A 23,648-nucleotide genomic window follows, 5' to 3' on the forward strand; every position below is an offset into this window, starting at 1 on the left:
TCAGTTGTTTTTCGATTTTGTATTAACGATATACAGTGAATGGAGACAAACTATATGATGTGATATTTTCAGGCGGTAATGGATTTTGTAAATAAATGAAAAAACCGTGATTGAAAATTCTGTCTCAGTGGAACAAGTTTCCTGCAATAATATGCGCCTAAAGGTGAAGGGTCTTCTCTTAAAGTTAACAAGGTTTCCATTTTCGTAGATCTGTTTTAAAATCTGTACAAGAAAAGGGATGAAAGTGCAGCCAGGAAGAGTATGATCTGAAATAGTGTCTGCTACCTCACCTTACCCGTACGCATCATTCAATTAATCAGAATCACTGTTTGAGAACGTGCTTAATGATTCGGTCAACTGCTCTGTAAATGAATCCTAGAAAAGTGGGTGGCTAGGCAAATGATAATGCTGCACCAAATGGAAAGTGACTTTTGTTTAAATGATATGTACTACATAAAGTGAGTTATCCGTATAGCACTGTCAAATGCACTTGCTGTGTGCTCATATTGAGCAGCGGACATCCTTAAGGTTATATCTTTTAGGGAAAAAAAAAAATCAGTCGAACAGTATGCAGAAATTTTTAGAATCTGAGATCTCAAGATTCAGTATCAGATTAGGAGAAAGCAGCAGACTTAAAATTTTTATAGCATATAGCAGTATTCTCAGCATCCATATATAAAAGTTGGATTTCGTACTCTAGATCATTTTCTGTTAATCAGGAATGGAATTACAAACTGTCTTCGTCATATATCGTGCATTTCGAAGCACGAATGCGATTTGATGATGGTGGATGTACAAAACAGAGCTGATTAAAGTGTTGCCATTAGAGCTGGTGTTATACAACTCAACGAGATAGTAGAGTAGGATAGGGCAAGTGTCATCAGGAAGGAGAGTATTAAAATGAATGATAAAAGGAAGCGAAGCCAAGTATCATCCCTATTGCCGCCTATTACTGCTGATGCAGCTCCTCGGGGAAGTGTAGAAAATTGAAGAGGGCCGACCAGTGCCGCCCTATTGCTAGTAGACGGCGCATTGATCGGTTAGTTCTATCGTGCTACGGGTCACCTGCAAATCGATCTCTCCCAGCACCCATCCAATTGAACAGAATAAAAAACCTATAGCTATTTACCAACTGATTGGTGTTGAAGTTATTTCACAGCAAACACACACACATATATATATATACATACATACATATGCATACACAACAGCATACATAACATACCTACACACATATTCTTCGTGCATAACGTACATATAGGCAAACACATACAAATGTGCATAATGCACATGTCCTTGGTCAATCCAACTACGTTTTTTTGTTTTTCTATACTGTTTTACCTTTTTTAATATAGCTGAACTGAAGTGAATCAATATATGTCGAGTAACAAGTGAATGACGCTTAGGTGTATGTTAACATCTATCCCATCTTTATGGCTTCAGTTCAGTGCGCTTTGGAGAAATGATTGACCTTTGATGGATGTTTCTTGATGGAACCTCTACAGACGCTGCTATCTTCAGATAACCAATTTAAATGATTTCCTTCGTTAGGTATACTGCATTCCGTCAAAAACGCTGCGAAAGATTGAAACTTTTTTCAGAAAAACGAAATGAATATGGAGATTTTCTTTAATAGCTGTTCGCAAAAGTGATGTTTCATGTTGATATTACCTGGTATAATGAATACCAAAAATATCTAATCAATTATAACAAATACCAAATATCTTTATCAATCAATTATAATGAATACCAGAAATATCTATTACTTCATCAAATTATTTTTATCAAAATCATCTACCCTTCTCAGTAAAAGTCAGCAGATGTCAGTTCTTCATTTCTTGAGGAAATGAAGATCTCCACTTTTTTGTTGAGAGTACCTGGTATTTGCCACCCCTGTGTAGTCAGCATTTTGGAATTTAGAATACATTTTGCAGTTACTGTTGAACTGTGATGAGCGAAATATTAGGCGCAAATTACACGAAGAAAAGCACCCACAAATGTATTCATAAGGTTCGTACCAATGTACAATCAAAATTCAGTAAAATAATCTATATTTTTCTGGATGGATTTTACAAATGAGTTTTTCTAATTTTTGTCCTATGATATGAATGGATTTTGTTTATCAGAAGTCATGCTAATTTATAAGATAAAGTGAAGGTGGGAATTTATGTCGACTGCAGTTCATCTACCACAACGCAAATCTTTGTGTAGTCAGTAAGTCAGATCATAACTAAATCGATTCATTCATAGCCGAATGCTTATTTTTAGGCGGTGACTGATGGCAACGTGAACAGTCCAATGGATGAATTTGACAGAGATGACCTCAATGGTTCTGAACATAGCAGTGATCAAAGACATGAAGTGAATCTTTTCATGCTTGATCCATCTCAATGTTTTTTGTAGCACCTTTGTCTTCGTAATTTTCTCTCATTCGGGTATTCTTTGTGCGCCGTATATTTCCCTATCATCACCTCTAAACATTGTGTCGTATAAGGAGTTTGTCCGAGCAGTTTTAGAAATTGCAATATTACTTGACCATTAGAAAATGGTATTCTCAAATTAGCAGTTATCCTGGAGGTTTTTCAAGTAGAAAGACCTAATCATGAAGAATCTAAGAATGTTCGCTGTAGTTCTTGCAAATTGTTGTTCAGATTTTCGTGTGTCATATATATCATTGCTCATATTTTTGGAGTGACTCGGCGCTTAAAGGCGCTTATAAAGTATTCTGGTCAAATTCTCATCTTCTCTAGTTAGGAAATTAAATTCAAAATCCATTATTGGATAGGAACCGTCTCTGTATAAATTGTGACTGGACATTAATGGTAGCTGCTTGTAGGTCTAAGTAGTGGTGTTTTAGGGACATGAGTCAAAGAATGGTCTTTCTCGATCCAGACATCGTGTAACAACTTTTTCACTTCATTCGGTTATTGATGGTGAAGTACAATGCAGATTTAACATTGCATGTCTAATTTGTAAACATAAATTCACGTGCAACGATACTAGATCGACGTTTCTGGTGAGTTCCCCACATCAACACCGCTGATATAAATTTGAAACATTACTTTCTTTATTTGAGCGTCAGAAATGGTGGATTCTAGGCTTATTATATTTGTGATGATTGCATGGAAAACGAAAAGGGACACGCCGAAGAATTAGAAGCTGCTTTACTGGTAAGGATCAAGAAGATTAACACTGTTTTGCAGATTCCTGTTTTCAACATTTAAAATATTCCACAACCGTTGGACACGACTTATTGTGGATTTGCAGACTTTTCTTTTTGCTTTTAAGAAATAATGCATTTTTCTGCAGTTATATCAAATAAAAGAATAAATATGCTTAAAATATATATCCGTACAATTTAAGTCATCTCCAGATAAGCTGTAAATAACATTACGTAAGCAGTACATAACATTCTCTTTCTCTGATCGTTTTTGTTCAAGAGCCTTAGAACCATGTATTGACTTTTGTGATGTACTGCATCTTTTTTTTTTGGTCCCTTGGAACTTCCAAACATTATTGGTTCATAAAAGTGGCAATCTGCATATAAGATCTAATACGTTTTGTGTTTTAATTTTTCCTCATGAGTCAGCTTTTGTAAAATGATGCTTTTCAGAATAATAATAAAGCACGACCAATGTCGGTAGGTTGTGCGCATGCGGATTTGAGTGTTTATGATCATTGTAAATGTCAAAACTGTATTCGACGACAGTATGTCTCTAATTTTAAGCTTCAGTTATTTCTCCTCAGTTATTCAATTTGTTTTTAAGATTTCAAGAAATGTTCTTTTTTTTTTTTTTTTTAAACATGTTTTTAAGATTTCTAAGAAACAGAAGACAATCTTTCTAAAGTATGTTGGCTCACATTTGTTGATACTAGTGCTCTTTATACCAGAAATTTTTTGGCTAGATTAGTGCAATGTGGCTAATTGCTAAAGCAGAAATTTGTATAGACTTGTGAGTGAAGAACGACAAAAAGAGGTAGAAGTGCTACAAAGATGTTGGCATGATTTATGTCAGAATATCCGACAGATGTTCCGGGATGGTCTAAATGCCAACATGACATCATCGAAAGGGAAGCGATTTAATGTGGACAAGATAAAACGAAATGTTACGATGTAAGCGAATCAACAAGTTGTTTTTAGGCATCTTTGTCAACAGCGTCTAACGAAGTTTTCACAAAACTTCCTGTTAGATGATCAAGATATGTATACTTAAAATTTCCTGGAATGGAATGAGAAATGAATTTAAATTTATGAGATTTTATGCTCATTTGTTAGAGCATTGCATATGTGAACTTAATAGTAATTTTTACATGCAAAACATTGCTCAGATTGGCGGAGAAGGATCCTCATCAGTTGTACAAACGATTGGAGAGTATTGGACACGAATATGTTTTGAATCTGAAATCAGACGATCTGTGGCAAATACTGGTGGCCCCTCAAGTCGTACCTGCTCTTATTCAGGTTCCAGCTGTTTTATGGTGTTCCCACTTACGGTTCATTTTCTTTAAAGGAAGTTCCAGAGTAAATAATATTATAAAATGGGTCCTTACTCCCAGGTTGCAGCTTTATGAAGCCGGTGCTAATGAGGAGCAAGTGGAACTTGAACGAGCTAAACTTTTTATCAAGACTTTACTTGACCGCTTTTCATGCCAGCAAGAAACTGCAAGGAATATGTCACCATTACTGGCTGTCTTAGTAAGTAATCTTCCTATCTAAATATTTGAGTAAATTATTTTTAAAATATAGTTGTTCTGAGAACTACTCCGAAAACTGAGACTAAGAGATAAATGCAAGACATTGTAGGTTCAGATAGTGAGTCCTTTATTAGGTATTTTTTCTGTACGGATACTTAGAAAAGCCTAGTTAGAAGAAATAATTTATTGTATTATTCTCTAAGGACAGTAATATTTGCAAAAAAAACGTGGAAACTAATTGTTATCTTTCATTGTACTAGCCAGTTATTCAAATTATTGCTTCAGAATGAAGATTATCTTTCGCAGTTTGGCATTAGTTGGAAAGTCGTAAATCATCACATTTTCGACCGAGTCATTTATCAAGATAATCTTTTGTTAAATTATCTGCCCAACTTAGAAAATGTTCTCAAGTAGGTTAATTTATTAATTTATTACGTAGTATTTTCACCGATCGCACTTGCCAGTATTGTTTTCAGATAAGGTCATTGTTACACTCAAAGCGTTTTCTTCATAAAACCGTTATAAGTTCGAGTATTCTTCTGAAATTACTTTAGAATATTTATCCCCAGTGCGTCATTTCTTTAACTCGACTTACGGATATGAACAGTCCCCTAAAAGTGACTCACTGAGGCTTTAAGCTCTTAAAGAGAAATGCTGTTAAATCACTTTTTTCATCGCAGTTTAATTTTTTGTTAGTTCGAATCCTTCTACAATATGCGACAATGCTTTTAAATGATTCATTCCATGTTTGGACATACTTTTATATTACCATGAAATGAGTCGTCTAGTAAGGTTCCGTAGAACTGACAGAGCTGTGTATTTTTAGGAGAAATAATTCAAATTCCTGTCACTTATCTTCATAAGCTGTTTGAATTAAACCTCTCTTCACTAACATAACGCAGCCAGATTTCATCAGATTCGTATGGAAGGGTAGTTTTTCAAAAGATTTGAATTTCTTCCTTATAACTAACTTTATTTCTGACCAACAATAATATATATTATTAATACTATTGTAATTACACAGTTCTGAACAGTTACTTTTAAACGAATTCTATCACTCTGCACAAAGTGGTTGACCTTGTTTACAGCTAACTAACTGTTCATAATTCTTGTCTGATTTTTTATCCTTGATATAGCAGTAATGGATATTAAAATACAGCCTGTTTGATAGGTGTAAATTGATAGTCCATGATGATGAAAATGAAGATCATCGACAACGTGCTTGCACTGAATCTAGTAATGCAGATATTCCTCAAGGCGCACTCGAACTTGCTCAAAGTTTTCGTGTTTTTCATAAATTAATGGTTACAAGCAGAGAAATATTTAAAAAAGCCAGTGCAAATATCGTATTGTACACCAAGCAGCAGAAAGTTATTAATCATGTAAGTTGGCGAGAAATTCAATTATGTTTTTAGGAAATCCATGAAGTGATGCTAAATTAAGGAACTCCGTCTACTCTTCAACTGCCGAGCACTGAAAGTTTAATTTTTTCATTTTACTGCAAGGTCTTGTTCCAATCAGCCTTTCTAGATTAAGCGCAAAACGAAAGGTGAATTGCTGAAAGAGAATTTGGGTTTTTTCAAAAGCCAGTGGAAAATGATTCGTAATTGCACTTTGCGGAAAGGTCAGTATTACCAATGGCATGCTGATTTGACTGCCTTTGGAGATTTAACTGATTTAATAGATGATGAATGGTAAGCCTTCCTTAATTTCATATGTTTAGATGTTTTTATTTTAACATATCCTGAGTAAAATTTACATTGCTACCATAAGAAAGAATTAATATTTTATGTAGATTATTTCTGTATGGAACCTCAGAAATCTGACAAGGAGGCAATCATATTTTTTACTTTTTATCTAATTTTATGTTTTTACCCATGTCAGCATTATACAGATCACAATTTCAGCGGCCATAGCGATTCGGAAGTTGATGATATTAATGTGTCAGAAAGATTACACGAACTGATTGAAGAGGGACCTGCAAATTCTGTTTGTGTTGGTTAGTTTTCGTGCGCACATGTGTGTTCTTTCAGAAAGCTTTTTTGTGCAATTTCTGTTAAAAGGATCTTGTTCGTATATTTCCAGAGATAGAGCGTTATCATTTGCTTATAGTAGTACTTAAGAGCTTAATAATATGCAATCATTTTCATTCTTGTGATGATGTTTTAAATCATTCTGCTATATAAATTACTTGCTGTCACTTTGCATTCTGATTAGATTGACGTAATGAAGATTTCAGATGAAAATGGCGAAGTATTGCCTTATGTGCGATGCAAGAGGTGCAGTCTTCGACATTGCTCTTGTGACGAGTGTCGAATTTCGCATATTATCACTTGTGGTTTACTAATTGATAACGAGGATATAAATAATTTAATATGGGTTGGCAATTATTGAATTGTTCTCCCATGCATTTACAATTGTATTGTTTCTATTTCAGTTGAACTTGATTATTGCAGCCTGTGAGCGATTGCTCTGGAAGAAGTGATGAAAGAGATTCGGATGAAAAGCCGCAGCGAAAAAAATCATCTCTTCCAAGCATTAAACGTTTGTCCAACCACAATTTACGATTTCAGACTGCAAAAGCCTTGTTCACTGTACACGATCATAACAGTGTGCGATTTTCTGTCCTTTTTTTGACATTTTTTTTTTGTTCTTTGGGAACTTCTGAATTATTAATACATCCATAGGATCAGTGATGCCTTTATTCGAAGAAATTGGCACATAAAAAATGGAACTTAAGGATATCTATAGAATTCATTGTCAAGAAAAATTAATTCGAAAGTTTCAAATGGCATATTCAACAACATGTTAAACTACGTGCGGTCAGCGCTTTATTAGTGTCTTCACTCACTAGAAAAAATTTAGAAAAAAGAAACAGCTTGGGGCGATTGGCAGGTACCATATGATTACACAGATGACATCGATTATCTCGACCACTGTCTCTGTGAAAAGAAAAGCATGCATGGCGAACGTAGGTCGTTAAATAATCAAACAGGTATACATGGAAGTTGAAAATGAAGCTCGGTATATTGCCGGTTTGCAACCTCAAATTCATAGTTTGCTCTTCGATTTTCGTTTGGTATGTTTTTTTTTTTTTTTTTTTTTTTTTTTTGTTGTTGTTGTTGTAAACTGCAATGAATGCTCAGGTGAAGAGGAGCGCGCAACTAATATTAGCGATTCGTCTGATTTATCAAACAGTGAGAAATATCAAGAAATTGTTAAGGAAGCATTCGAACTGATGGCGAAAAGACACAGGTGGAAAAGCTCTCAGTTTTTTGAAATTTATTTTTACGAAATTTATTGAAACTTCTGGGTTTATGGATTTGTTTCTATTTTTTCTTTGAAAATATTTGAACTGGAAAAATATATAATGAACATGGAGTATCTTTTTTAGAATAGAATCGCTGTCAAATTATGAATCTGAGAATATTGATGTGCGAAAGACTTCACCAGGTTTTTCTTTTTTTACAGTAATCATCTTATTTTTTATAGCTGAAGAAGGCTCTTTGTCCAATTTTTCTATTTGTCATTATGTTTGAAGTTTTCAGTAATCGGTAATGAGAAAACAAGCATGATCGGAAGCCCTGGTAAACATGGAGTAAGGAGCTCGTTTTTAATGAAGAAATCGAATCTTCGCTCAGATGGAAAATCTGTAAGTTTGATTTATGATAAGGATATATTTTTCTTTATGGCCTGTAGAATTTGTGTTGGGAAATAATATCAGTTATCCATAAAGTGAAATTAATGTTGGTTCTTTTCTTTTTTCATTGGAAATTTGTTCATCCTTTTGAAGGATTTTACAATTGCATCGGTGAGTAATATAAATGTGACGAGGTTCAAAATAAAGAAAGCAGGAAGTAATGTAACAGTGGATAGCGATGGAACAGAATCTGATTATGAAACATCTTCAGCGTCATTTCCAGGATCAAATCAGCGGTTAATTTATATCTTATTTTCATCCAAAAAAAAACAAAAAAAAAAGACAAGCAAGATGGAAAGAAACGTTTCATGGTGTCACATCTATATTTCTCTTTAGGACTTACAAAAATTCTTTGTTTCTACAATGCAAATTTTTTGTTTGCTTCCAGCGTGGACAGTTCTCATCTATCTAGACCAGATAGGATGATGCTACTGAAAGAAATGACTCGAAGACATTATATTGATCTATCAAAGAATAATGAAGGTAAAACCCAGATTTTCATTAGTAGTTTCTGGCCTGTAATTTATGTTTTCATTTTTAGTAAGGGATTTGGCGCTTGAGCTTTCTGGAAGAAAAACAATGGAGAAACCGCAAATGATGCGCAAAATTGGTTTAACATCACCAGTTTCGAGGCTTATCAGGAAGAGTAAACTTGTATTTGATAAAAACGATGCGAATAGCGATGGCACTGCGACAGTGAAATCCCTTTCGGGTAGCGGAATTAATGTTTTTGAAAGCACGACGTCTTCATTTCGCAATTCTAATCATTTGATGAGTGGATGTTTGAAGAGTGACTGGAAAATTTGCATAGTTGAACACTTTGGATGGTCTATATTGTAGCGTCTGCTCGTGAGCGATTGCTTAGTGAAGTGAAAGGTATGGATAAGAAGATTCGTGAAAGGACTTTATTGCGTTTAGTTCAGTCGTACGAAGATGAACATTGGACAACAAGGTCCCCCGAGGATGACAAGGTTTTTTTTCGAAGTCGTCGACATGCTTTAAAGTCTGAAAGCAGCGTTGTGAATTAAATTGTAAAAAAAAAAAAAAAAAAACATTTTTAACAGTATTCAAACTTTCAAGATATTTCATAAAAAAAAATGAAGCCCATAGTCATTATATTTATTGAGCTGTTGGCTTTTCTGAAGTTCGGTCAATTCACCCTTCCTTTTGAATTCCACTTTTTAATATGGAATGTTAAGGAAGATTTACTTCAAGACCGACTGTTAGAAAGTATGAGGGAGTGTTTTTCCAAGGACTGGATGAAGGAAGAGGAAGCAAGTAATCTCAAAACTACTGTCAAAGATGAGAAGTAAGCATTTCGTAGCCTTTGTTTTCATATTGTGTTTGAGAATCACCAAGATCACAACAGGTAATACTCAGAGATCGATATACCAATAGTTTTTCGTCACTAGCGATTCTGTAAAATTTTTTGCTGTTTGCAACATTTTTTTTTTTTTGTAGTTGTCAAAAAAAAAGTTTTCTATAGTTGTCACTTTATGTTCTTAAAAGTTTACTTATCTTAAACAGCGTACTAAGATATATCCGTGAAAAAGTGTTGGCTCGACGCGCTTTAATATAAAATGTAAGCAGAAATTGCCATTCCGCAAAAATGCTGCTTTCGGTATTATTAAACACTGACACCATACCGTACTTACTGCTCCTTTGTTGCTAGCCAGTTTTTTTTCCACTCGAGACCTACTTCTTTTAATAGATTGACGCGTGCGTTTCTTTTTGGATAAATCTCGCCTTCGTCTACCATTGAGGATACGTGAATTATATATGCAGTTCTTGATTAATTGCTAATCGTGATAAGAAAGGAGGTTACATCTATGCTTTTGAACCACTACTACATCGGAAGATCTGTCTGCCAGATGAAAGATAAATGTGTGGATATTCCATTACTTTGACATACGTTAGTGTATGTGATGTTGCTCTTGAGGTTTGAGTGGCTGTGCTAATTGTATTTCATTAGTTATTCCGTTTCTAATGTACAGTTTTGTCTTCCACAACGCACTAAGGATGAGTAGGAATTTAGATCATAATCGCGATGCGTTTTAGTGGTTTGAGATGAACTGAAGGCGAAAGCGGTTTTGAAGACTTCCATTCTTTTCAAATTACTAAAACTATTTGGTATAAGTTCTTCTAGCTCTTCTGGGCTTTATGAAAATGAAAATGGATTTATTCTTCAGGTGCGCTTCAGCGCGGGAAGTTGTTAGTCGGAATTCGACTGCGAAAATGTCTTACCAAGAAAAAAGAAGTGACAGAGAAATGATATACATTCCAGAGGCTAGTAAGTAATGCAGATTCTTTGTCGCTTCCGTTTGTCAGTAATGTATTTGATGTAGCCGATACTGGTGAGTTTATATCATTCAGTGTGACGAATGTTTGCATTTTGCTTGGATTTGAACTGAATTTTTAAAGGAACGATGGTCAGTTTTTCTACGGCCTCTTCGGGTTTAGCAAATAAAAAAGGAAAGTCATCGCCGAGAAAAGTCGAGCAAGACAACTTAGCACAACAGTGGTCGAAACAAACATTGGCTGCAGCAATTGCTAAACAGTTGACTGAGCAAAGAACTGTCTTCGATATTAATAAAGCATTCAACGTTGAAAAGATTCAAACGTTTGAAAAGGTTCGTTGTTCGGGGCCATTTGCGCTGAAAAAGAGAGGCAGGAAATGTTGAGATTTAACGTTTCGGTACTTTTTCAGCAAAAAACGGCACAAACAGTATCTAGCAAGATGGGTAGACATTTGGATGCGATGTGTAATTCGACGACAGCTATTGATTTTAGCCTTGATTTGGGTGGATTTGAGATTAATACTTTCCCTGAAAGTGTGAGAAAATTACATGAAGAGGGAAAGCTCCAAAAACTTTTAAAACAAGCTGTCGGATTGAGGCAAAATAAGGCAGGTGTGTCTCCTTCGCTTTATACTTTTCAAAGAAATGATATTTGTCATTACCAACCACTCTTTCAATTTGCGGTAGTGAAGTTAAGGTAATTATGACGAGATAAAGAATCGTAAAAGTTTTGTAAAGTGAACTATAGCCTTTTGAAATGTATGCTGAGACTTAATGTCGCAACTTCCACCACAAAGCAGTTGTCACTATTAGTGACAAATTTTTTTCACTCATTGTTCCTGGGAGCATTAATGCAGGTGTATCCGCTAAAGTTGATTCTAAATACGGTGGTGGTAAACGAGTTGGAAATGAGTTCAGAGTTTCGAAGGAAGAATTATTTGGCTATCAGACGGATAATATCGATGATCTGACAGATGACGATGACGAGGTTGTTTCTACAAACTGTTTATTATATTTACCAATTTGTTCATGCATTTGCACTGTATGATATTTAGTGGTATCACATTTCTCTATTTGCATTGCAGGAAACTTATGTACAAACTTTATTTTTCTTCAGAGTTCAGATGAAGAATGGAGTGATTGCGAAACACTCGATGAACAGCATCCACACCGTCATCATTCTTGCGACAATAAGGTAAATTTTGCTTACATAAGCCTAATTTGAACTTCGAGAACATAAGTTCGAATCAATAACCTCAATTTGAATGATTTATTAGTTGTTGTTTACTCGACGGTTGCATTTATATTAGGTCTTAGGTACTAGTTTCAGACGAAAAGGAAAAGGACAACTTCTGGAACAGGACGAGATGGACGGCACGGGCGTTGTGATTGTTGTTATTGTGAGATGTTTGGGCATGCCGCCACAGACAGTACCAAATCAAGTCGTGCGCAGATAAGAGAAAGGCTTCGGATGAAACTAAAACGCCGAACTGTGCAAGAGGTTATTCTCAGTTTCCCAGTATTTGAAGTATTCTGAGAGAAATTGAGATTATACTTTTTAATAAACAAGAATTATTTTTGGAAAGGTTTTGTTGACTATTTTTAATTTTCTTTAAATTTTAATTTAGTTCACCTTATGTATTATAAAACTAGTGCTAAATTCAAATATGTAACTTCATTCAGTAACAAGCATTTTAGCAACCTGAAACTGACACAAAAAATCTGAAGGGAAAGTTGATCTATGCTGCCGCTAATGAGAAATCTAAAAAATCGCCCGCAGTTATTCCCGACACGCCAATTGAGGAAATTCTGGATTACATTAACGAAAAAGACATTGCAGCTGCACAAGCTGCAGCAAATAAAGCAGCTAAACGAGCTAGGCAGAAGCTCCGAAAACAAGTTGGAGTTTTGATTTACTTGACTGTGCTTGTGACCCTTTCTGACAAATTCTAGCTTAGAAATATTAAACAGGAAAAAAGTTGACTTCCTACTCATTTCTTACCTTGGGTTAATAGATTCCCTTTATTGTCAATTTGTTATCTCCGATTTGATTATGCACGATTTCGTAGATGGCAAAATGGCATTCTTATTTTTCTGAATTTTTATTACTCCTTTTAGTTTCTATCAATCAATTAAAATGATAACGCATGCAGACCTTTTAATTTTGCCGTGATTTGAAAGATTTGACGTAAATTATTTTCTGAAGAATTGCAATTACAGAGGTAGAATATAAAACATTCTACAAATATTTTTCAGATTTACATTTTGTACACTTTAACATTGAGAACGACATGAATAGTTTCAGGAAGAAAAGGAAAGGCAAGATAGAGAACGAAAACTCAAAGAAGAGCAAAAGAAAGCTACTGAGGCTGAGTTTATAAAAATGAAGAAGGAACAGCAAGTGGCACAACAACAGGTGAAAAAAGAACATCGAGGAGCACAGCAAGGGATAAAAAAAGCAAAGCAGAGCAAACCTGAAGCAAAAAAGAAGAAAGCGGTATGTTACTATAGATTATAAAATTGTCTTTAGTTGCATTAGGCATTTAGAGCAATTAAATGAAATCGAAATTGTGTATTTGGCCTTTGGCTTCTTATTTAAATCTGACCTCTCAATTCAAGTTCCAGTTTGTTTCTTCCTTAGTCGAAAATCGGTAGCATGGTGAAATGAATCTCGGTCACTGATCCTTCTTCATTGTTATAATGTGCAAGCTGATTATTCCGTAGCACATTTTAAGAAATATTGCGTTATAAATTTGCCTTGAAATAGTTATAAATTTACCTTGAAAGAGTGCAGCTTGGTTCAGTGCAGTTTTTTATGGCGTTGGATTATTGCAGGACCGAGTACGAGGAAAGAAAAAAGATGGTCGTGATCGAAAAAAAGAAACTGAACAACATTTCTCAGAAACTCAAGATATCGAAGTTCCAAAGGAACCGATTTTAGAATTTGAATATTGGAATGATCCGGAATTCAAACGATTGGCATCGACAAAGGAGCAAGTTGGTATTTTTAAGGTTGGACGAGCAAGAATACAGAGTAAGGAAGAGTTGAAGCGAAACGAGGGCGTTGCGAAGCGGCCAGAATTTTCTCTTCTAGAAAATGAAAAGGAAAATGCGTCTGCAAAGAAGGAAAAAACGGATTCAGTGGTACAAAAAGATGAAAACAATAGTTTTAAAAATGAGGACATTGTAGTGAAGTCTGAAACGACATTTCCTGTCAAATGTGCGGCAGTCTTTTCAAAAAGTGGAGGATTGGTTTTTGATATCCAGCCACCCATAAAACTTCCAAAAGACAAAGAATCGGATGTGTTTTCAGCAGTTGTGACAGTGAGTGAAACTTCTACAGCTCTGCCCGGGGTAGAATCTGGATCTCAACCGCCAAACGTAAGCTGGCCAATCACAGAACTTCCTTCTAAAATACCTGCGCTTCCTAAGACGAGTCTTTCTGATTTATCGCAAATGCGACTTGACACAAATATATCACAAAGACTTCCTTTTTCTGTCTTACCAGTAACTTCTTCTTCACAAACAAATGCATTAGGCTTTGGGACGTACCAAAGAGGAGTTAGTTACTATACACATTTTGGGGGACAACCTCAAGTTTACCTTATCAGTGGATTAAATCAGTGTGTCGTGTCTTCAGCGAATCAAAATACACCAATACTGCCATCAGCAAGTTCTAACCTTGCGCAGGATGCGGTTTTACGACCACTACGAACTGCTACAGCACTTGAAGGAAGGACTTGTCAAATTGGAATGAATGATAAAGTTTATATATCAGGCCAGTATTCAATCGCACCACCAGTTAATAATGCACCATTAACTGATGTGTTGCAAAGAGGACCAATCTCTCCAATTCCTATATTTGATGCGAAATCTTTTCAAACGACTACAAATGTTACCTATTTTGGTTTTCAGAAACTGCCACGACATGCGTCAGAAGCGTTGTCATTATCATCATTGTCCTCATCTGTACCATCTTCATCTTCCAAGCCATCTCGTTGTGGTCCAGCATTCACAGTGCGTGATTTTGATTTCGTCTCGTTTAACGGAAACAGTAATACAACTCAATCGCCTTCTCTTGGTGTCATGAATGCGCCTTTACAAAATAATTCGCGTAGTGATAACGGCGCGGCGCAAAATTCCCGAAATGTCAACACCAACACCGCTACACGGAGATTTACGCCTCCCGATTCCTTGTCTTGTTCAAAACGGTGTTCACTAGATGTTATTCCTGTAAATAATGTGATTTCTGATATCCCTGCGCGAGATCCGTTAAATTTTGTTTCTCTCGAGCAAGATGTCATTGCTAATAAAACACAGAACTCGCAATATCTAAATAAGAGATTTCTGGTCAATCATCAGAATGGTATAATAAGCACTACAGGAAGCGTGAACACTACACAATTGAACAAGGTAAGCTGTATCATGTTTTCTTCAGTTCTCTTACTGATTTGTTAAATTACTGCTTATTGGGTTCGTTCATGAACCATACGAGTAGCCAAACTTAAACATTATTTTGGACTAAAAATACATGTTGACACAAATGTTTGAAAGAACATCAGCTTTTAGTTGTATTCATTACAGCTATGAGAGTGTGCCTTGTTTTTACTATTTTTGATTTCGACTTTTTGGGATTATCTTAATGCGATTTGTATTAAAGATAGGAACTGGCAGAGCTTTGCCTGGTTCCAGCCAGCTAACGGCTGCAGTTCGTGCAAAAAGAAATGAAGCATGTAAGACGTTTCTTTCGTCATCGAGTCCATTGGCGAACTATGACTCGGAAACTCAGAAACTTGCCGCTTTCGCGAAAGAGGATGAAATTTTCCATAGCCAAAGTCCGATGATTTTTGAACCAGGTGACCCACGCATTGCGGTCGCAATTGCAGAGATGAAGTTCGACCCACACGAAGCATTCAAACCACGTCCTGATAGTGAATTAGAGTTTCTCGACCCTCTTGAATTGGAAGTGGAACATTTCAAACGGTAAGCTTATCAGAAACTTTTCTGTAATCACTGCAGCATGATTCAGTAGCGGTAATTCTTTCCCTTTTGGTAGCGGACAGTTTGTTACAGTGTGCTGTGGGAAGAGGAACAGTTAACGAGACCTCGCGTGCCATTGCGAGAACTGCGGAAGATTGACCCAGAGAATGAACCCAACGCGGTATTTCACTTTGCCCCTCTTGTGTAAGTGACGATGTCAAGTTCTGCAGTCCTTTTGCATCAACCGCTTCGGCACAGATTTTTGTTTTCAGTTGTTTTTATTAGGAAATTTTATGCTTAATATCCGTTCATATTTTACCAAGAACCCAAAACAAAGTCTTTGTGTATTGTACCAATTGAATATTGTAATTTGTTTCCTATTATTTTAATGAATGACTTTTCAGCGTTTAAAGAGATAATAAAACTACATGATCTTAAATCTTTTGAGTGCTTCCAAGGCGAAATATTTCTCTTATATGTACTGTAGTCTCCGAATAATAAAATTCTGGCGTAAATTGGGCAAACTACATGTACGACTCCAACCCCTACCAAATACTTCGAAATCCATGATGTACTTTGGAAGTAAAATTTTCGGGATCGAAACCAGAATAGCTCTCAACTTAGCTGTAACAGGAAGTCTGGGAGAATCACAAAACTCGTCTCGCCTTCAGGTGATTGGAACATCAACGCACGTCCTGCACATCTAAGATATACTATTAGATTCCTACCTCAAACGGAGGGAGACTGAGAAAAAGTTAGTAGATAAGTTGATTGCCAATTAGTTAAATGTCGTACAATATAATCAAAACCCGAGCGTCACAATGGAGCTCCAGTACTTCTAATATATATGAATTTATTACATTTGTAATACAACTGCACCCATAAAGTGGTGGGATAACGATAACAGTGTAGGTTTGTGCTATGTGACAATATTTAACAAATCCATGCCAAAAATTATGAAAGTATTGCTTAGCCCTTTGTCAAAGCCCAATAAGTACGGGCATAAGCGTTACGCATTCACTATGTTTGAATAGAACCAACAGAAGATTAAAACAGTGCAGCGTTTAAGATATCTAAAGGTATTGATTTTCTGTCTGGAGATATCTTTCACAATAAACCTGCACAAGCCTCCAGCGAAATATATGATTTAGGCCGTGTTGCTTTTTTAGGCCTAAGTTGAAAAACTATGTAAAGAAGGCTGAATACTAAGCTTAATGCCGCTTTTTACGGCGATGTACAACACACTCAACATATTTCGCTGCATACTCATCAACCTTTCTTTGATCCAGTTTTGTGCGCTGAGATAACGCTGTCACACCTTTTTTCATTATTTCTTTATACTCTTGTTTAGTAATCTGCTTCAATCTGAAAAGGGACGAAAATGAAGAATATGAATAAATAATGGCAAAACATTTCAACCAAAAAGTCACTCCAACTCCTCAAAATTGAATTTGAGCGGGAATCCGCATACCTGTAAACTCTCTTAAGTGAAGAAGAAAGCATTCGTCGAGCTTCCTCAAACATTGCACCATTCTTGTGAAGTTTTTTTACTTCTTTGCCAGCTTCACCAGTTTCTTCATCGTCTGCGCTAGCACTTTTACGCCCCGACTCACCCATTTTTGAGTTATCACACAGCACCACATTGTTTATTCCATCCTTAAATATAAGGAATAATATACTAGCATCATTTAAAGATAGCTAACCATTTTCTTTAATTCTAAAACTGTTCAAATGAAACCAGATAAATGTATAAATCTATACATAATTACAAAACAATAAAAACGCACATCCATTGTAACACCAATTTTTGCGGTGCCATCGTCGACACTTGTGTCGCACAGAGGTTTTACATTACTGGCTTCAATTAATTTCCTGATTTTCTCAGCCAACGGTTCACAGAGAGATATATTGCTGGATACAGATTCAGACGGTTTTATGACCGGTGGAGGTGGTGGAACGCCCTCTGGTTGTTTAGAAGATTGCTGAGACAAATGTGCGGAATCAGCAGCTGTATCTACATTTCGTCGTAGTGTAGTTGCTAAATTTACAAAATGCTGATTTAATTGTTGAGCTGAGGCTGCTGAAAGCTGCACTGGATTGAACATAAAAGGAGTCGTGCTTGCAGAAGATGGTTGAGCTAGTGGTTGAGTAATCGGCGGAGCTGCCAACGGATTGTTATTAGCAAGCAGACCTGCTGCCAATAAACCGTTCACTAAAACGTTCGCTTTAAAGATTAATGCTGAGTACACGGAAATCGGAAGTTCATTTTCATAAAAACAACTTATAAAAGTTCTAACACACCAGTCCATTTGTAAATTTTCATGTAGAAAAAATTTTAAAAGATGTTTTTTTTAAAAAAAAAAAAAAAAAAAACTGACTTGCACCTAAATTCAGCGGTGGTAAGAAGAAATTCGGTAGCAAAGACGGCTGCATCTGGACTAATGACCCTTGTCCAATAGACGTCAACTGTGGTTGGCTTAAACCTGGCACTGACTGTTGCCCTAAACCAGCTAAAGTTTGCTGCCCCAGTCCGGTTAACTGCTGCTGTCCTAGAGTAACCAGAGGCTGATGACTCAAACTAAGAGGTTGTTGGCCCAAACCTGAACCAGCAAATGGAGGCAGACTAATCCGTGATTGTCCGCTAGCCATTCCAAACGGTATCGATGCCGATTTGAGCGCAAAAGACGTAGATGGAGCTGCTACAAAAAGGTAACAAATTAAATTGCATTCTACGACAACAGCAAAGCTTTGGAATTTTTACATTTTATTATGTATATTACTTGTGATGGGATATTCCACACAAATATTATATATATCATGCAGAATATGCGGACCCAGAAGAAATACCTATAAGACTAACTACAGCATGCTGAAGTTTTGAAATTTTTTAAAGTAATGAAAGAGAAAACATACTATTAAGAGCAGACGGCTTTGAAGATAACGCCACTTGTGACTGCGGCGGTTGTTGGTCTATTGAAGGTACCGGTATATTTTCTAAAGAAACTGCTGACTGTGTCAAGGGTGGTCCCAAAGGAAGAGGTATCGAAGCAGTTATAATAGTATTATCATGGCTTTTTGAAGTAGTAGGAGTGCCCCAACGTGATGGACGTCTCTTCCGTTTTTCTTTCGCTTCAACATGACTGCTGCTAGCCGAAAACATTGATATGTTTTCATCTGAATCCTGCAAACCCAACTGCCTATCTATACTGAATTTACGAACTACCTAATCTAAAACGCAAAACGCAGTGTGTCATCGTTATAGCAGATGAAATATTAATGGGCAACATCTGAAAACGAAAATGACAAGTGAAAAATGTGGGAAAACCACGATAGGAAAAGTACTGATAAAACAGCATACTTTCCTTACTTTTACTGTCTAGAAAAACGCACAGAGGCATAAGATGTAACAAACATGGTAAGATAACATCAAATAATAATGGCAATTATATCTCCCTTTGAAAAAGCTTCAGTCGCGAACTCTCAAACATTTGAAATTTTTCGGTACAGGGTCCTAAAAAAAATCAACTAACACTTGATTTAATATTTAAATTACCTTTAACGAATGAAATCACTCTTCCCACAATTAAAACCTTAAAGCAAGGAAAAATCGATTTAAAATTAATGAGTGAAATAGTATTAAAAGATGCCAAGAAGTTAAACCATATTTACTGAACTCATAAACATCGCATATTTTATCTGTAAGGCTCTTTATTATTATTAACATCTAATCATTTAATTCATGACATACGCATTGCAGAGGCATCAGAATCAAAGTCTCACTACCTTCTCGTGGCTTTGTTCTACTTATGAAACTGAAATATGGAGTGTAAAACATTGTTCCCTAGTCCTAAAACTTCTCACATTACGTTTAAGTCTTTATAAATTACATAGGACCCGCAAACTACAACGAACGCAAAACTATCAACATGAAAAATGAATTGTTGTTGGACCAATTGGCTTCTAAAACATACAAAAAGGAGAAACATATGAAAGGCGAAGAAATGCAGGATATCAGAAGGATTAACATGACGGCTGCAGCTAAAATCAGAAAAAATTAAACTGAATTTAAGTCCAAATTGGTAAACAAACCTTTAAATCTTCAGAAGAAACTAGTTCTTTACAAGCCACGACTTTTTCAAGTAATTTTTTCTTCTGCTTGATCATTTGCTCAGTTTCACCGATTGTACCATCACGTAAGATGCGCTGATACCGAGCAGGTGCCAAAGTTTTTGCTTGTTCGAACATAATCGAAGTAATTAAATCTGTTTCTTCTCTTAAACTCTACGTTTATAAAAAATCTGTTGAAAGTTCAATTAAAAATTGATCTCCTAAAGAATGAATTTGCAAAATAAACTTACATTGGCTTCTTAGTGGATAATTTATCGTTAAAATGCTCTGTCGACTGCAGACTCCTGCAAAGGGTAATCAGAATATTTAGCCATATAATAAACGACCTATACAGAAACAAGTAAAACGGGTATAAGAATGTATTTATATTAGCCATTTCAAATATGAAAAAAAAATTTTTAATGTTCTAAAACATACATTTCAACTGGTATACCTAAGTCATCATCGTTTCTGATCGATAATATAGATGTATTAAATCTCCGACAAATATACTTTGATGGGAAATGCCTGAAAATCCAGACCCTGAAGAAATGTAGATTTCAAATGTATGGAAGTTGTCACAACATAAATACGCTCCACGATGAGTTACCAAAACAAAAGTATTCTAACAAAAATCTTTACTGAACTCTTGCATGACAACAAAATAGTTGCCTTCGTGAAGCTAACTTGTAATCACAACCAAAACTTAAAAACTTAAGCAATCCAACACACCGTTCACTTTTTTTCCGCTTTTTCTGTCGACCAGTCCGAGGATCCAAACCTACAGCTTCAGCCAGACGACTCTGTGCCCCAGTAATACCCTATAAAATAACCCATGACTGATATGACCCACTGATTTCAAATCCATATCTGTCAAAAACACAAGATTCTAAATGAAAGAACCACATTCCGGTAACAAATTGCTCAAAATGGATAAATACACATAACACTCTTAATTAAAGATTAATCGACATTGGCAGGAAAAACTGCAACATAAATCAGCAACCACCTTTCTTTTCCTCTGCCTGCTTTTTCTCTCAGCACTTTTCTCTAAAACTTTTGCATTTCGATGTTTCATATTTTTCTTCCGTATACTTTTTCTTCTTCGTGCGTTTTTTGTTTTTTTCGTCCTTCGATGTTTGTGCCATTTCCATCGTGTTACTTCAGTTGCTCCAGTAGGATCATAATCTATATCTAAATCTGCTGCCAAAACCCTATCGTCCTGATTGTCCCAATCAGCATTATCATCTACAATCATAAGTATTTCACATACATTTGATTATGCATTTAAAATCATACTAGTTTTATGGGTAATCATCTCTCCCTCTTTCTGTTCCTTCCGGAAATGAAAGGACAGAAGTGATGAGCTAGTAAATGAATCATACACAGAAAAAAGGAAAACTCACAGGCAGACTAACATAAAACAATGCCTGCACTACAATCAAAGATAAAAAACGGAGTTTTTCACCAATCTACTAATTATAATGCACGCGTATCACTTTTAAACACATGTCTGCCCTAGGCTTTGAAGAGAAGAGAAATTTCTTTCAAAACAAAAATCAAAATGGCTAAATATCTGAAAACTGCTCTAAATTCTTCTTGACATCAAGTACAACAACGCTTTGTACTGAACTCTGCTACTCCAACCTAAATGCAGTATGCTTACTAAATATAAAGCGCACATAAACACTTTCGCAATATCACATATCACTACAGTATGTTGGGGAAGATATCTGAAATGTTTTTAGGAATCAATATTAAGCGAAAAATCCAAATCACTTTTCATACCATCATCGCTCGCACTGTTCTTTACACTGTTTGAGCCCGATTTAATTAAACACTTATCGCTATGAAAACCACTTCCACACCCTCTCAATCGAAAGCTCTGATTTATTCCACTAGGCCCTATAAATGACCGATGGAATAAAATTTTATATACGAGTAAATTTTCAAAGGTATTAGAATAAACATACATATATAACGATTACATGCTTATTATACATGTCACATATTTTTTTGCTTAGCAACTAATGGTTATCACTTTCCTCTCATTTCTCTCCTAACGTATTAAACGGTTTATTAATCAGATCTCTTACCTGGTTCATCCTTATTCAAGATTCCAGATTCCCTAAAATCTATGAATTCGTGGTAATCTGATGATGACGGATGTTTTTCTCGTGCGTATCGGCTGTTGTACACTGATTCTTGGGTAGCCTATTGCGAAAATATTATGACCATGACCATATATTGTTAATCAGGACTAAATATAAAAACCAGAGGAATGTTTTTCAAACTTACTCTTATATCAGCACAGAAAGTGCAAAACCAGTCTCCGTCTGGTACACTGTCAAATTTTTCCGGTAGGCAATAACAATGGCATCTAAACGACAAATTTTGTAGTTTTCATAGCAAGAAAAACAGACCGTGCTACTGCTGAACTTAAAAGAAGCGACACTGCGCTAGTAAAAAAGGACATACGCAGCATTACAACGAACTAAACTTCCGTCTACATCCTGTCCAACGATTCCGTCGCAAAGCAATAACAGATGTTCGTTTTTTGATAAGTTGCACACTTGACATCTAGCATATACTACTGTTATGTCCTCCGTTTCTTGAAACAGTTCTTCATCAATCTGGAAATTGCACGAAAATGATGAAATGCTCATTGAAGATTCCTTCCCTACATCCAATACGAAGCCAAACTTAACAGAAACTGTAGTATTACTAAAATGGCACGAAGTACCTCTCTTCGATACTGAACAGAAGTTTCGTCTTTAATAGATGTCTTATATTCCGTACCATCCTGACTCATGACCACCAATATTTTAGCCGGTCTCTTACAAAGAGGACATTCCGATCGCTTCTAAGAAACAAATTCATTAATTGCAGAAATGTAAATATTGCTATGCAAAAATATCATCTTCAGTGTAATCTCATATACAGATTTTTGAAGTAGTATATGTATATATATTTACCAGATTACTAAAGATGATTTATAATATGAGTAATCAGTAAAGCAGACCTTTACCCATGTACTGATACAAATATAACAGAAGGTGTGTCCACATATCTTGGGCCGTGCTTTGGGCCAGCTCCCAAGCTAAAATGAATAAGTGTCCTGAACAAGAACAAAAAAAAAAAAAAAAACAAAACACTTCGGTATCTGTATTTTGGCATCAATGAATCCCACTTGTAGTTTGCTTCAGAGCACAGCATCTTTGGAATATATAACCTGTTCCAATGAGTGATGTAAGAAAACTTACCCCTAAACATATAGAACAAAATACTGCGTTTCCTTCTTCCATTTTCAGACCACTCTTTTACGATTAATAAACGCGACAGTACTATTAAAATAAAAAGATGGACACCAGAACCGTAACATTTTACAAAAAGAGAGTGGAAAGTTTAGGAAGGTTACAAAGAGCATCAACTACGGATTAATATCATGTGATTTGATAACTCATCGCATATTTCTGAGAACGTCTATATTACCGATATAGAATCCATTTTGTATTATGCATTGCGTACATAGCCGACTTGCAGTTGCGCTGTCTTTCTAATTTGGTTGGTTTCTGATATACAAATAAGATGGTTGCAAAGCTGCTTAGAAGTGTATACTGGAACTCAGTCATACATAGCACACCATCCAAATGAAGCTATGAAGTCTTTCTACAGTTTTCTTCCTCCACAACTTTTCTGGTCTTTTGTCTTTACGAAAGCGCAAAAATAAAAACAGTAAGATATTCTATCTCTCACTGAGAAAAAAGTGATTTCTTACACTACAAAGTCCTACCTACCTTCACCCATCGCTCTCATCCCGAATTACCTAAAACCTACCTTCCCTTACCACTAACCACAACCAGTGACAC

General features: G+C 35.8%; 2 protein-coding genes across 7 annotated transcripts; one reads left to right on the plus strand and one right to left on the minus strand.

Moving 5' to 3' along the window:
- Positions 1-1,950: 1,950 nt before the first annotated feature.
- On the plus strand, positions 1,951-15,880 carry Bm7746 (Uncharacterized protein; the record flags this gene model as incomplete). 5 transcript variants are annotated; one of them, XM_043074056.1, is made up of 35 exons in its annotated part: positions 1,951-2,010; positions 2,269-2,361; positions 2,858-3,016; positions 3,099-3,170; positions 3,614-3,708; positions 3,950-4,114; positions 4,330-4,462; positions 4,565-4,696; positions 4,981-5,105; positions 5,867-6,077; positions 6,226-6,389; positions 6,603-6,694; positions 6,935-7,074; positions 7,152-7,307; positions 7,561-7,666; positions 7,842-7,950; positions 8,090-8,148; positions 8,244-8,347; positions 8,489-8,631; positions 8,784-8,878; positions 8,937-9,107; positions 9,236-9,366; positions 9,595-9,704; positions 10,585-10,685; positions 10,817-11,025; positions 11,103-11,304; positions 11,550-11,680; positions 11,810-11,887; positions 12,023-12,193; positions 12,391-12,591; positions 12,998-13,189; positions 13,528-13,689; positions 14,608-15,105; positions 15,353-15,675; positions 15,766-15,880. In XM_043074056.1, the coding sequence occupies 35 exons, from the start codon at positions 1,951-1,953 to the stop codon at positions 15,878-15,880; spliced, it is 5,208 nt and encodes a 1,735-aa protein (XP_042929990.1). The 5 variants fall into 5 exon arrangements, with proteins under 5 accessions (XP_042929990.1, XP_042929991.1, XP_042929992.1 ...); XM_043074057.1 differs by lacking the exons at positions 1,951-2,010; positions 2,269-2,361; positions 2,858-3,016 and having other exon boundaries at positions 3,123-3,170; XM_043074058.1 differs by lacking the exons at positions 1,951-2,010; positions 2,269-2,361; positions 2,858-3,016; positions 3,099-3,170 and having other exon boundaries at positions 3,635-3,708.
- A 1,003-nt stretch (positions 15,881-16,883) lies between these two features.
- Bm7745 (Uncharacterized protein) lies at positions 16,884-23,084 on the minus strand (the record flags this gene model as incomplete). Of its 2 annotated transcripts, XM_043074061.1 has the most annotated exons (17): positions 16,884-17,037; positions 17,144-17,328; positions 17,460-17,884; positions 18,051-18,371; positions 18,586-18,853; positions 19,762-19,945; positions 20,031-20,084; positions 20,218-20,307; positions 20,512-20,600; positions 20,789-21,027; positions 21,568-21,684; positions 21,876-21,993; positions 22,078-22,159; positions 22,258-22,412; positions 22,523-22,642; positions 22,802-22,879; positions 23,043-23,084. In XM_043074061.1, 17 exons carry the CDS (start codon positions 23,082-23,084, stop codon positions 16,884-16,886), a joined length of 2,721 nt encoding a protein of 906 aa, XP_042929995.1. The 2 variants fall into 2 exon arrangements, with proteins under 2 accessions (XP_042929995.1, XP_042929996.1); XM_043074062.1 differs by lacking the exons at positions 19,762-19,945; positions 20,031-20,084; positions 20,218-20,307; ... (7 more) ...; positions 22,802-22,879; positions 23,043-23,084 and having other exon boundaries at positions 18,586-18,832.
- Between the last annotated feature and the right edge of the window lie 564 nt (positions 23,085-23,648).

The sequence above is a fragment of the Brugia malayi genome, assembly GCF_000002995.4.
Source record: "Brugia malayi strain FR3 genome assembly, contig: Bm_v4_ChrX_scaffold_001, whole genome shotgun sequence".
Lineage (NCBI taxonomy): Eukaryota > Metazoa > Nematoda > Chromadorea > Rhabditida > Onchocercidae > Brugia > Brugia malayi.